Source organism: Schistocerca cancellata, chromosome 3, assembly GCF_023864275.1.
Source record: "Schistocerca cancellata isolate TAMUIC-IGC-003103 chromosome 3, iqSchCanc2.1, whole genome shotgun sequence".
In the NCBI taxonomy this organism is placed as follows: Eukaryota; Metazoa; Arthropoda; class Insecta; order Orthoptera; family Acrididae; genus Schistocerca; species Schistocerca cancellata.
Genome location: NC_064628.1, coordinates 543,449,352 through 543,465,223, shown reverse-complemented (window position 1 = coordinate 543,465,223; position 15,872 = coordinate 543,449,352). Strand labels below are relative to the sequence as shown.

The 15,872-nt window shown below is 36.5% G+C and overlaps 1 protein-coding gene across 1 annotated transcript in view; it reads left to right on the top strand.

Annotated features, from left to right (window-relative positions):
• LOC126175376 (adenylate cyclase type 9) overlaps positions 1-15,622 on the top strand; it is a 169,942-nt gene extending 154,320 nt beyond the window's left edge. The window contains exon 9 of the mRNA XM_049922148.1: positions 11,455-15,622. Within this exon, the coding sequence (XP_049778105.1) occupies positions 11,455-13,241 (1,787 nt within the window). The 3' untranslated portion in view covers positions 13,242-15,622. The remainder of the gene's footprint in view (positions 1-11,454) is intronic.
• The last annotated feature ends 250 nt before the right edge of the window (positions 15,623-15,872 follow it).

Sequence of the window (15,872 nt, the reverse complement as noted above, 5' to 3'; positions counted from 1 at the left end):
ATTGTTTGTTAGAACGAGGAAGGAGAAGAAACGGGGACATCACACATATTATGGAAGAATAAGACGATTCCAAATTTATAAAAAAATTCTTAACACTACTATTCAATCTCATGCTTGAAAAACTGGTGCTTGTGAATGAAATGTGAAACTATTTCCTAACATAAAGCTTTTTGCTTGTAGTAGGCCTTATAGGCATTTGATATTGGTACTTCGTGAATTATATTCTGTCATGTTATAAAAATGACCATTTGTGCCAAAACAGTCTCGTTTATTTGGTGTGTGTTACAAAATTGCTGCAATATTAGAAAGGTCTATTTTGTTTTATCTAGCAGATGTGACAAAATAGTCGTAATCAGATCGAGAAACCACACAAGAGTTGGGTATTATTTGCATTAACAGCTTTTTCAGTATTAGATAACGACATTTCGATTTTTCATGTAGCAAAACGTTTGATGAACTTTGATCAGGTAATAGATTCTTTCGCAGAAAGGAAAGCACGCCATGTAAAGCTGTAGCAACATTAGAGAGAAAAAAAATGCTAGGACCTAAGGATTGAAGAAATGTATACTTTCTTGCTTGTCCTTTGTCTTCATTGGTTTTATGCATCCTATATTTAATTTTGTCACACAAAACAGCAAGTTATTAGCTAATGGGCAATAAAGAGTGCAAATTTTCTGAAGAGTTCTTGTTCTCCCGATTTCAAATAATCCCATCCGCTATTAATTGCGAGATTAGTATTATTATTATTATTATTGTTATTATTATTATTATTATTATTATTATTATTATTATTTAAGAGGGGCAAGCTGTCAAACCGGCCGACTGGGAGCAGGAGAGGCACCACAGACATTTCAATTTCCACTGTCCTGAATATAGGTTGATGGCATCCATTACAAAATATACACATTTCGATTCCACAGAGCGAAATACAGTGGCGTGCGGTAGAAGAATGCGGAATAGAAGAATAGAAGAGGTGTGGCGCTGCACTTCGGCACACTTAAGACCTAATAATATGTCTTACATTTCCTCTAACACATATGTTTTATGTTTCAGACTTTTCAGAAACATGTGCGTGCTATAAGGTGAACATGTTTTTGAAAGTTTTATTTTCTTTAGTATTGATCTGGTTAGCAAATATCGTACCTCTGGGGCTCATGCGCAGAGCAGTCTTGAGTTATAGTGGGTAGTCTCCACATGACCCATGTTTACATTTACCAATTTTGCTGTTTCCCCTTCATTTACTCTCACGTCAAATGAAAACAAAACGGATATCTGTGGCCAGGAGCTATCAAGTGAATTAAAATATATTCACATAATTACGGAGGGCTAAAATATGTTATTAGTTTCAGATTTTATTTCCACCTTTCTGGTGCCATAATAAAGAACCAAACATGATATAATACAGTACTGGTGCACCAGGAAAATTTACATCCCAGAAACCACACTGTAAAGCTTAATATCAGGTCGAGGTTTACTTCATTTGGAATCTGGACATAAGAATGAGCACTTTAAGTATGCAGTTTAAACGTGCAAATTTTAGTATGGTTCACGAAATTCCGATGCTCTTGGAGTATCCTCTGATGTCTTGTTTCTTTTATGACATGATGTATTATGTTTCAATGTTTTACACAAATGTACATATGGGTTTTCTATTTCATGGTAGCTGGGCAAACGCGGTGTTGACTGTTATCTGCACACTCTGGCAACTGCTGAAATGAACCTGTTTCTGACAGGTTGCGGGAAAATATTGCAAATAGTAGTTTGGAAAGCATTACTTTCAAAGTAAATATCCTTTTACATAAGTTGAACTACTTGCGAGACTGTACCATGAATTTCTTAAATCACAGAGCGTTTGACTCATTTAAAAATCAACTCTTTGATGACGAACCATTTAGAAGAATTTCGAACCCTGAAGATCAGACATTTATGCCATTATTCAAAATTTTACTGGCACATTTGTGTGATATATCTTAAAGTGTAACACGCGCAGAAAATATCAACATTGTATGCGAAAGCTTAGCTTCTCTTGTAGCTTATTAACCTTGGAGGCCAATAATATATGTGACAACTTTTCTTTTCTTGTAGCAACACTATGTATATTAATTTAAACTATTAACTTTCCCTGCTTATGTGTTCGTGCTACTTGACAGTGATGTTGCTGTTGGCTGACTACATCACGTGTCCTACGCTCTGCATATCCGCTGTCATCGGCTGGCGAGATCACATGACATGAGCTATGACTGGCTTACAAAAGCGCATCACAATCTCGATTTAAATGATTCGGAAAGTAACCTTCAGTGTTTGGTGGAATTCCAATATATACTTTCGTAATAAGAAAATACGCAGAGTACATGTTGCTGCACATCCCTGAGTTCCGTTTTCTAAAGTGCCGGGAAATTCTATGCCCGTGTATAAAACCGTAACCATTCAAATGATTGATAAGTCTTGAAGTTTTGAGGGAAAATACACTGTCACTTAACATGGAAAAAGTGTGTTTTTACTCAGGAGAAAGTGTATTTTTAACCAGGAAATCCGGGAATTTTTTTTTCCTTGTCCGGGTACACACCCTGATGCAGGTCTGGGGTGAGGAATGGCTAGTGCTGACAGACAATGAACTGTGGTTGGTGAAGTTGGCTGTCCAGCCATGGCGTTGCTCCTGCCTATTACTAAGGTGAGTTGAAGCCCGATTTCTTCACATCGGGCACTGCCCTCTTACATGTGGCTTCGTACTACAGTGAGAGGATCCCCCGTTTTGTGATGCTTGTGACGTACAAATCACAGTATCCCATATTTTAACAGAGAGCACTTTATACCGTGATGCAAGGACAGAGGCAACTGTCAGTAGGGATCTGCCTCTATTTTAGCTGATGATGAGACGAGTGTGACTAAAGTTTTAAAGTTTTGTGATGTGTCTGGACTCTGCCCTAAGCTTTAAGGCTGGAGTTTTTAGTGTGTTGCAGAGTGGCTGGCTCCTCCTTTTTTATTCTTGCTGTCAGTCAACCACATCTGTCTGGTATATTGTTTTAACTCCTTGTTCCCCTTTCTTCCATTTCATTATGTTTTTATATTGGCATGATACTTCATTTCAGGCTTCTGTGTGGGTACGCACATGGTTTTCAACATTGTGTTCCTTTTAGTTTCCTTGCTGTTTTGTACTCTTGTTTCGAGTCATTTTCTGACACTTACCTCAAGCAGTTTTCGCATAGGCACTGAAGACCTTGCTGTCATGCACCCATCCAAACGTATCCTCCACTTTCATCCCCAGCACCTGTGCTGTATTCTAAAAGCTGATAAAATGAATGCTGTATGAACTCAGCTTGATTTTTAAATTATTAAGAAGTGAGTTTTTAATGTGTGTTCAGGGAGGTTGCCTTGACTGAGTCTCTCTCATTGTAAGTCTCTGCCAACATCTTATTAAAGACTTCAGAAAAGCTACATAACTGTGGCTCCAAGTAGACAATGTAAAAATTATCGTCAGCATGGACAGGAAACTGAAGCTCAGTAAATTGCAAAGACCATTGTAGAAGATATAATTTTGAAACACAGAGCACCCTGTGTAATGTTCTCTGACCATTGAAAAGTTTCCAGTTGAGAATAACACCAGAAGTAATCTCTCTTTTCAACATTGATGAACATCAAGAATATATCTGTCAACATCTGATTAAAGACTTAAAAAAAAAAACTTCGTTACCAGGGCTCCAATTAGACAACATAAAATACATCACCTTCGCGAACTGGAACTGGAATACAAGTGGTACATTGTTCCTAAGATACTTACATTCAGGAGATGTATGTATCCCAAAACAGCAATTAGTCAGCTGCACATAAGGCATTCTTCAGTGTTTTCCAGAGATGTTCGTTACAGCCTGACAAACTGGCTGAAAGGATTCGACTGAGTCATTAAATACAACAAGGGGATGATGTTATGTGTTCAGCAAATGTGTACTGTTGCTTAGGTGGAACTGAGAGCAGTGATTCAAGAACATTGAAGAAAGCCTCAATAGCTGGGACAAAAGTCCAGGCCAAACTGAAGAAAGTGTATAGTGACAACTGGCAGCAAGTTCATGTTGTGGTTGAACAATTGATTGATGAACAGAGCATAAAATCATGGTGAAATGACAAATATATATGACATCTGTTCTTTCTTTCCTGAACTTTCCCCATTGGTATAAATCAATGCCTGTTAGCAGCTAATGTCTTTAATTCCTTTGTATCTTGGAAATGACACAGTTGTAGATAAAGAATGATTCGGGCTATGCCACATCGTGAAGACTGTAGACAGAATCAGATGCAGGTATCACTGGTTTGCTCTGTACCAATATGTTAGACACTATGTGAGCCACTATTAGGAATGCCAGTGACATAAGCATTTGTCGCAATTACCTCCTTGCCATCTGGTACCAATCTCGTCTGTAGCAGCACCCTTCTACCACATCTGGATCGACCTCCTGTGAAGGTTCCCAAAGTTGTCAAATGAGAGTGGATAAGTTGGCACTGACTACTTCACCCACTAAGCTTTCACCAAGGCTGTTCCAACTGCTGGAGCTACAGTAAGTAGACTCAGCAGTTTGTAATGATTGCGTCATCCCAGTTACAGATTGCCACACTTTAAGAATCTGCATTTTATGTACTGGCAAATATAGGGTCAAGAGTCCTCATTTTAGATATAGTCTAGACAGGGCTATTTCAGGAACATTTTCCACACAAGCAACTTATCATCCCCCCCCCCCCCCTCCATTTTCCCTTGTACACTTTCACCTGTGTGAAACCAAGGTTGAACTCCTGATGAATCCATTATTAATTTCAATTTGATAGGCAGTTCCACATTTAATTTTAGATCCTCATTTTACAATATTTTGAACTGGGAATGCAATTAGTTTCCCTGATCTTGTTGATATGATTAAATTTCCTAATAAAGCCAATATGTAATGTGAAGAGTTGTATGTAATCCTGAAGTTAGTAGACTAGCACTTAAAGTATTATTCTGGGAAGAACATTCTCATATCTTATTCTCTTAAGTGCTCTCAGAATTGATTCAACACATACAGTGTGTCTGGGATAGAGGTATACAAAAACATTTGTCTGTATTTCTTACCTGTTAAGGTTATAACTTTACTTGTCCAACATTTTGCACAGAAAATCAGACATTTTTTTGCATGTTGGTACAATTCAATGCGAGTATCATTTGTAGCTTACAGATGTCGAAACAATACTCCACTTCTCACCACATGTTCATAAGCATGTCAGATGTCATGTTCTCTACTGTAGCATAGATCCATTGTCTCAAATCTACCAGAGCTCGAACCTTTGATTTGTAAACAATGTCTCAGTGAACTGAAATCTATCAGAGTCAGCTTATGAGCCTAAGGGGTGAGGGGGGGGGGGGGGGGGGGGGCAGGTATGGGGACCCCCCCCCCCCCTCCAATCCATTTCTCAGGAAATGCCTCATTTAGAAATACACTAACATCCCCAATATTGTGGGGTGGGGTATCATCTGACTGGAATATGATGTTGGGAGGAATCTGTGTAACTACATAGTTCACCAACATGTCGAGATAGATGTGTCCTGTCACTCCATAAAAAAATGGATGAGTCACACATTAACTTTCGGTGTGCTCCTTTTGTATTCAATCACTTCTCCTGGAGTCCCACTTCCCCATATTTGACAGTTATGCTGGTTAATTTTGCCACAGATATGGATGGTAGATTCCTCACTGAACAACACTGCATTGAGATAGTCATTGTTTTAATTTATGTGATGCACCATGTCAACACCAAAATCACATCATCTGCAGTGATCCTCAGGCTTAATGTGATGCAAAAGTTGGAGTCTGTAAGTACACATCTGGAGAGAGGTTTGTGCACAGTGTCATGCACCATAAAATGGGAGAGGTCTTGTTCCCTACCAGCTTGTCTAATGGATTTACCTGGGCTTCTAGCAAATGCTTAGCACACATGTTCCACAATCTCTTCACTCACATGCATTTTAGCATGTTTTCCAGCATTTGAAATCAAACTTTCCATTTCTTGATGGTTTCTGTCCCACTGATAAATGGATTTACATGGGGGAAGACCCAAGTTCCATTCTCTTCTTGCATGCCTGTGAACATGTGTTACAGATTTTAATCCTTTTTGACCATCAGGAGGATGTCTGCCAGCTACACAGTAATTGTTTGTGCGTATGCACCATATGACTCTGTGCTTTTCTTGAAATGGTGAGGATCACATCTTGCAGAGTGTCTATCGATTGCATATTTACTCAACAACATAAACTGTCGAATTCTTTCATTATAAGCATTTGTTTATGTATAGCTCTAGCCCGGACACCCTGTACTTCCACCCACGGAAGACAAGAATTAAAAAGCCAAATATTACAAAAGTAGAGGAAGATAGTAACATTCCTCACTCTGTTGGACATGTTATAATCAAACAAACAAACTGATATAGCAGCCATCTCCTTTTAAGGCACAAGCTTGTAGTTGAATTTAGAAATCCATGAATTTATGGTTGGAAGAGTGTTTCCGCTCAGGAACAAGCAGCTATGGTTTTTAAAAATAACAAACCATGCATGCATATTTCCTTCAGGCCACTCCAGCTATGAGACTTAAGTAATCTTGCTCTCATTCATACAGAAGGCCTTTTCATCTGCCAGCATGATGCACAAATTTGTCATAATTGTTGTATATCTGTTTAATTACTTACTTTTTAACAGGGTAGATTGTATGTTCTGCCGAGAGGACAGATTTAATGTAAAACTATTGACTATCATAAGTGAGCACAGACAAGTGTAATGCATTTTTGTAGGTTTTAATGTGATGAAGAATGAATTACTCAGAAGATTTTTGTCTTTTGGTCAGATGGTTCAATAAATCTCAGACAGTAATTTAGTTCATTCTCTAACATACATTTCAGAACTCGTAACTTGATTTTTTACCACGTTAATTACATGACAATTAATAAGACATTAAAAATATTGTGAACATTTCTTTATACACTGTTCTGCAGCCTCAACAAACTCTATGAAAGGCCTACTGTTCAATAATAATCCACTAAAGCTGCTTTTTTTTTCAGGTATTTAATTTGCTGATACTAGTTTCAAGCAATGGGTCATTCTCATTCTCAAGCAGTACCTAAATACAATCAAACTGTTATCAGCATTGTATCTGTGTGTTGTGTGTGTGTGTGTGTGTGTGTGTGTGTGTGTGTGTGTGTGCGCGCGCACGCGCACGCAAGAGTGTGTTTGTGTGTGTATATGGTGTTTGGTTCTATTATGATTTTTACTTACATTATATGATCTGCTTGCGTGTGTATATGTGCGGATGGATATGTGTGTGTGTGTGTGTGTGTGTGAGCGCGCGCGCGTGCGAGTGTATACCTGTCCTTTTTTCCCCCTAAGGTAAGTCTTTCCGCTCCCGGGATTGGAATGACTCCTTACCCTCTCCCTTAAAACCCACATCCTTTCGTCTTTCCCTCTCCATCCCTCTTTCCTGATGAAGCAACCGAGGGTTGCGAAAGCTAGAATTTTGTGTGTGTGTTTGTGTGTCTATCAACGTACCAATGCTTTCGTTTGGTAAGTTACATCATCTTTGTTTTTAGATGTAAATGTAATAGGTGTCACAAGATAAAATATTTGCGTAAGCTTCATGTACCTTATTCCAGAGACTAAAGCCAACTGCTACAAATTTACAGCCTCAAGCAACCAGGAAAAATTGGGCTAGGGAGGGCACTAAATGCATGCGCATAAGAACTGCACCTTGGTTGTGATGAACAACAACATTTTATATTAAAGTACGAATGAAATTTCCTGTACAAGGCCGTTAAAAACATAATAAATTTACAGGTGTACATTATGTATAAAATTATTAATGTGTTTGTTGACACAGTAAAATTATACATAAATTCAACATGCAGAAGGTAGATTTCTGTTTACAAAAGATCACTGTTACAAATGCAGGGGGAAAGAAGAGTAAATATAAGGTAAAACAACCTCACCAATAGGAAAAAACTTCTGCTTAACACTATGGAAGCTTATGCAATAAGAAAAATGGGAAAGCAGTTGGCACTATGTACATGCACATAAGCACTGTGTCTTGCTGGTGTTAAAAAAGTAGCATAATTTTACATTAAAGCATTATGACAATTTCTTATAGAAGGCCACTAACAAATGCAACAATTTTAGAGATATACATTAAATGCTGCACACTAAAGCACCATGCAGTATCACTGTGCTACATAAATGTTTTATGGATTTTATATTTAGTGTATACTTCTAAAATTGTTGCATTTTTCAATGGTCTTCTATAAGAAATTGTCAAATCACTTTAATTTAAAATTATGTTACTTAACACTACCAAGACACAGTGCTTTCACGCATGTATATAGCGCCCACTGCTTTCCCATTTTTCTTATCGCTTAAGCAGAATTTTTTTCCTATTATTGACGTTATTTTAACTTATGTATTCTCTTCTTTCCCCATTGCATTTGTAACAGTGGTCTTTTGCAAACAGAACTCTACCTTGTGCACACTGAATTTGTGTATAATATTACTCTGTCAGCAAATGTATTCATAATTTTATACTTTATGTACACCTGTAAATTTATTATATTTTCAACAGCCTTGTAGAGGAAATTTCATTTGTACTTTATTATAAAAGGCTGTTGTCAACACAACTAAGGTGCAGTTCTTACGCACATGTGTTAAGCATCCTCTGTAGTCCAATTTTTTGTGGTCTTTTGGGGCTGTATATTTGTAGCAGTTGGCCTTAGTTTCTGACATAAGGTACATGTAGCTTACACATTTATTTTATCTTGTGATGCCTATTACATTTACATGTTGACGAAAGCCTCTACCTGAGGACATTTACTAATGAGTAGTCTTTCTGGAGTACAATACATGTGACCTGGTGCTGTCTAAAGCCATGGCTTGCAATAACTCTTGTTTCATTAACTTCGTTTATGACAAGAGCCGCTCATCTTCATGTAATCTTGTGGCATCATGTGATGTAATAAGTGAGTACATTTACTTCACAAATATTTTTCTATTAACATTTTATTATGTCTGTAAAAATTATTTTGTAACTGGTGTACACATTTTTAGGACCAATGCTTCTGAAAAAGATATTTTTACAAATATCGAACCCATGGTCAAGAGATAATAAACCTTTATTTGCAAGTGGTTAGCTGAGAAATTTGACAATATATTGAGAACTCTGACAAAATTTTTAACTGTTGTAGATAATTCAAAACCTAGGAGGCAGTCCTAAATTTTGCATACGATAGAAATTGATTTTTGTCACAGATATAAATTTAAAAACATAAATATCTCTGACACATGAATTGACACTGTAAACAGACATGTGCAAATAATACAAAACAAAATAAGGCACACATAAAAGACAGTTGTAATTGGCAAGCTTTCAGAGTGAGTGGCTCCTTCTTCAGGCAGAAGGGTTGAAGGGGAAGGAAGAGGGGTGAAGGAAAAGGAGTGGAGAGATCTAGGGAAAGGGGTAGATTTCAGGAAAGTCACCCACAACTGCTGGTCAGGGGAGACTTACCACATGGGATTAGAAGGAAAGAATCTTTCCTTCTCATCCCTTGCGGTAAGTCTCCCCTGACCTGTGGTTCTGGGTGACTTTCCCCGAAATCTTCCACTTTTCCTAGACCTCTCCAGTCCTTTTCCTTCTGCCTCCACCCTTCTGCCTGAAGAAGGAGCCACTGGCACTGGCTCTGAAAGCTTGCCAATTACAATCGTCTTTTATGTCGTGTTCTGCTGCCACTTGGTGAGTAGGTTTTTTATCTATCCAATTAAATTATTTTTTTAAACAAAAGATTATTATTTCAGTATGACAAACAGCCAAAGTTGTAAAATAGCTCTTTTTATTATTAGATGATGCCTAGTTTTGGGTTTTTATTCATAACCCATTTTCAGATCATCCATCAAATTTTACAACTTTGGCTGTTTGGTGGATTGTCGTATTGAAATAGTATCACAAGTTGCTGACCCTTCAACATCCTAGAATGATAGACATTGGTAAAAGAAGATTATATCTGAAAAATAATGTTTAACCCTTTCACTGCTGCAGGTGAGCTCTTTGCATTCCATGCTTAGGCTGCTTTTCTTATGGCTGTACTGCTAGTTAAATGCTGGTTCCTGTGCTGAGAGATGGCGTTCTGGCTGTTATGAAATACTTACCGTCTGATTTTTCAAAACAATTGGGTGAAAAACTCTGATTTTTACACATCTTACAATCTGATATCTTCACTGGATAAGGATCTGAATTTATTTTCATTATCCATCATACTTACTGTGCTGCATCAAATTAAGTAAAACATTGCATGAAATATTAAAGAGGTAAAAATGCATTGTGTAACTTTGCTTGTGGTTGATTTTTAGCTCATACATTGCAGTGAATGAAATGTAGGTAACATATTGAAATATTATTTAAAATTGTGAGCAGAAGATATCTCATTTCGTTCACATGTTATTGGGTTTTATATCTGAAGGACATCAAGAGTGATGCGCTCATACATGTCCCTTTGTGAAACTACCTCATCCGCAGCAGTGAGAGATCGGTGGCTCAGGGTGCTCTGACACCCATAAATCTGTAGAAAAATCCAAGCAGCACATGTATACACTTCCACAGTAACTGGGGAATGGCATAGCAGGTCTTGTATAAATCCCACAACAGCTAAAGGGCTAAGAATACGTGACATCAATAAATATTGTAAAACAAACAAAACTTATACATTTACATGCGTATGTAGTGCTATATGCAGTAATAATCGTTTAATTGAATACAGGTACCACTTGAGAATGAGCTGTTGCACCAATCCGGTGTCAGCAAATAAAATATAAAAAAAAAAAAGCTCTGTTGGATTATTATTCAACTACATGCATTTCCTGCTAAAAATGTTGTTGGTGTCCAGTAATTTGTGATCATTGTTAGTATAATGTTGAAAATACCATTCCTTTCTGATAGCTATAAAGCAACTGAATTTTGTGTGATAGGAAAATAATCACGTAACAATTGCTAAGTTACACTTTTACATTTCTTTTCTTCCATGAAAATTTTATTGTGCCTTCCTCAAATCTCTTAATTGACATTTGTGCAATGGTAGAATTAGTTAACAATTGATGATGGTGCTAGCTTTTTATCAGGTTTTGATTTCACTCTGAAAGAGTTTGATCACTTTTTTTGAGATAAGAACTCAAATTTGTATTATGTATGTAAAAAATAATAGTACATCCCTCTAGAAAGACATTTTTTCAGATGTTCAGCACAATTTGCAGCACTATAGTGACACAATAAAAAGTTGAGAATGATTCACAGTATACCAGATTCATTAAAAATCAAGTTATTTGTGCTGAATATTTGAGACCCAGAAAATTGTCATTGTAGTTTTTGATTAGTCTGCTTTTAAACAAGGTACTGTTATGTCTCTCTTCTTTTCTAGATCCAGATCGGAGACCAGTTCAGTTGCCACCACCATTAGCAGATAACTTGGGAATGTGTTTCCAAAATCTTCGAAAGCAGTCAGATCTACAGTTGATAAAATGTGTGCAGGACAGCGCTACATCACAGCGAAGCTATTTTGTAAAGCCGCCTCTATGTGGTTTCACATTGTTTTTTCGGCAGAAGGAAATGGAAAAAGAATATAGAGCTAATGCTCATCGTGTGACTGACAAGACTGCTGATTCTCCTCCAACTTTAGCTACTTCAAGATATAATACATACTTTGACATTCTCATATCTGCATTAGTTTATCTTGCAGTCACAGTTTCTCTTTTCCTGTTATACAGGCCCACAGTTGCTTGGATTTCTGTTTGTGTGGGAGCAACAACAGTGCAACTCATAGCAGTGTTTCTTTGTATCAGTCAACTGGTTGCAGCAAGACATGTGAGTTTAATTGGAAAAAGGATCTCCAAAAGACTCTTGAAAATTTTCTCAAGCTGGTACCCATGGCATTTTATAGGGGCTGTCCTTGTGAGCTTGCCTGTCATATCTGTTCTAGTAAATTTTGTATGTTTAAATTTTGAAGAAGCTTCAAATGCAGACTTTTATTATAGTTACTTGTTATTTGTCAGTCTGGTTCACTTTTGTAACTTTACCCAACTAAATTGCTGGATGAAAAGTTGCTTGGCCACACTTGCCGGAGTTTGCTACATTGCATTAATAGCTAGTCACACTTGCCCATTTTTTATTAACATACCAAGCAATTTTTCATCGTGGCTTAGAAGTGTAAATGCCAGTAATGAAAGTATTTATAATTGGAATGGCCAAATAAAATTAGCTGTTAGGAACTCCATGCATAATGGAATTGCTGCTTCTGAGTTGAGTACAAAAGAAGAAAACATTTCCAGAAAACCTGAAGCATTTCTATATGAGCATGTATATCACATAAATAATTTGTATCATGGAGAAATTTTTCTAGATGTTTTAATGTTACTCATATTAGTTTGGTTTTTGAATCGTGAATTTGAGATAAGTTACAGATTGAGTTTTCATGGAAATGTAGTAGCTGCAAGAGATAAGGCAAGGGTTCAGAACATGAAAAATCAGGCAGATTTACTCTTGCACAATATTATTCCGAAGCATGTGGCAGATCAGTTAAAGAACACTGCCAAGTATTCTGAAAACCATCATGATGTTGGTATAATATTTGCTTCTATTGTAAACTTCAATGAAATGTATGATGAATCTTATCTTGGAGGAAAAGAATATTTGAGAGTTCTTAATGAACTGATTGGAGACTTTGATGAATTATTAACAAAACCAGAATTTCGAAATGTAGAAAAAATCAAAACTATAGGAAGCACTTTTATGGCAGCATCAGGTCTGAATCCAGGTGTACGTAGACAAAGTCAGCATCCAAATCAACATTTGTTTGAATTAATGGAGTTCGCTATAGCTATGCAAAAAGTAATTGATGATTTCAACCGTAATTTATTAGAATTCAATTTAGTTTTGCGAGTGGGTTATAATTTTGGTGATGTAACAGCTGGTGTCATAGGAACAAAGAAACTGTATTATGATATTTGGGGAGATGCTGTTAACATTGCTAGTCGAATGGATTCAACAGGTATTCGTGGTAGAATTCAAGTTGGTGGAGCTTGTTTGCCCATATTGTCAGAACGATATGTATTTGAACCGAGAGGTTCAGTTTATGTTAAAGGTAAAGATCATATGGAAGTTTTCCTTTTAAAAGGGAGATGTGGCGAAGTAAGTGCAGTCAGTGGTTGAGAGGTGATGACGTAAATGTTAACTTGCAATGAATTTGGTACCATGTATCATTTAAATGCCAAATATTTTTCACAAATTAAATCTTTCATGGTGAAGTATAATTATGGAGTCTATTCGCTGCACAATGTAATGGAAGAAGAAGAAAGTGTTCTTGATTGTCTTTGTTAACTTGTACACTCATCTACTTTGAAGTACTGTCACTGAATTAAACTACTTTCTTGTACATCCTCCAGAAATCCAAATACAATCCTGATGCTTGTGCATAGGTCACCATATCATTATGACCTCAGCTTATATTTTTGGTGCTTTTGTAATGGCTGATCATTTTGTTATTTTAACATGGTCTTCGTAAACAATTAACTTGGAGAAACTGCCACAACTGGAATGAATGAATGAGATTTTATATGCAGCATTCTAATATCATAATCATGCACAAGAGAACAAGTTATCAGTACTGGGCCACAATTACTGTTAAGAGGAGGCTGATTGATTCTTCCTATACATATAGTTAGTGATTCCTGCGTTTGACGTTCTAAGTCAAACCCCAACAGTATTCATTTCTGTGCTATACAACATACTGATAATCAGAAAGTAAGGAAAGTAAGTTTTCTGTTACTACAACATGTGATGGGACTTAGATATTAATGCTATTTCTTGCGTCTCTAAGTCAGTCTTTATACAGTGATGCTATGCCAAATTGTACCACACGGAAGTATTATGAAGTTATGAGAACCCACATTAATTTTGTTTCTTAAACAAAATTTTATTTGGGAATTATTCTTTGTTTATTCCATGCTGTTCATCTGCTGCTGCAGCTAACAGCCTCCTGTGTTACATGAGCATGCACATAATTGCAGTATCAGAACCTCATATTTGCATAACCAATAATCCTTTACAGATTAATTTTTTTTTATTTAGTTGCTGATGGCAGAACTTAGTTTATGGTAAACTTAGTTTTTTTTCTCCTTCTTTTTTCTTCAGTAGTATTATTATTGCCCTGACACAAAAACCTGATTGTGTCATTTGAGTTTTCAAAGGATTTTGTATTTCACACATGCTTCATATACAATTGATGCACACCTGCCAGTTGGTGGAAATGCCCATTTGTGTTTCTGATAGAGAGAGGGCTGTTATATTGAATGAAAAGTACTTGAATAATGTCATAGGCAGAGGAGAAACATACATCCCCGTCATCAGAAATATAATCAAATAGAGAAGATCAGTGTTACAAAAATTTGATTTCTTTTCTGCATAAAGTATGAGTACTTTATCTGTGGTAGTATGTCATTAATACACACACACACACACATCACTAGAAAATGTTGTGTACTGTTTTCCTAACAGTTCCCCTTCTTAACATAAACAATGAACTCTGTAAATCACAGACAGTGTCAATTAAATTAATTTAAAACAGAATGATGTTGATATTTGCAGCAAGAGAAGAAAGTCTTAACTAATAATTACCAGAAAGAGGGAGAGGAATAGTAGAAGTGGTAAGATGAAAATGTTTTTAAGACACCTTAACACTCATTCAGGCTGGACCTTTGACATTTATTTTAACCAATTTAAAATATTTGTTCCATTGCAATGTTTTGGGGTTTTCTTATATCATTTTTTGTTTATAACACAAATTTTGAGAGCTAATTTGTGTAAATTGTATGCATACATTTTGTCTGATGTTACAAAAAACAAAAATGTGTGTGTTTTTAAAGTGAAAAAGTTATTAAAAGGAAGTAAAAGGAACTGAAACATTATGCAGTAACATTCTCTGACATGTTTTAAACTGTCAGTGTAAGTAAATTTATAAACAAGAAAACTTTCTAGGGCAAGGCACCACAAGCAATTGTAGTAGCATCTGCTTTACTGCTACGTTCTCACATGTCTTGACTATTTTGATATAAAGGGGAGCAAGCTTTGTGTTTAAAATTATTTATTTGTATCAGAAGCAAATTAAATTTTGAGCTACTTATCTTTATTGATGCCAGTATTCCGCACTTCCTTGTAAAATCAGTGGGATATTTTCTTGACTACAAATAAGTGCTGAAAGTATTTTTTCCTTTGTGTGTCTGCTTTTATCATTGAAAAGTATTATTTTGTAATTATCTTAAGAGAAAATCAAGTGTGAATTTTTGCCTCATTGCTTCAGTGCAGTCAGATTAAGAACTTACCTTTTAGTGCCATGTGTTTTACATTTCAAAGTGGGATGTTATTACATCCGTAGTTACTCCATGTCTTAATACTTCATATTGCATTATGAGTTGCAATACTCAGTGAAATGAGTGGCATAAGCAGACAGCTCACGGTACAAAGGAAGCAATTGCCAACACATAGATAATCAGAAAGTGATGACTGCTGTACATCCCCCACCCCCCCCCCCCTTGTGTGTGTGTGTGTGGGGGGGGGGGGGGCAATGGAAGCAGTTTCCTGTTTGCTCATCATAACTTCCATTACATAATGAATAGTTGCCTTTTCTTGTGATATTTGCAATCCAGGATTTTCCATTGAAATGTTAACCAGATGTAAATAATTTTCCACTGTGCTGTTTATGCACATAGTGCGATACTCGTCATCTCAATCATTGTTTGTCAGTTTTCAATGAAAGATATCAGCAGTAATTATTTTGTTCCCTGT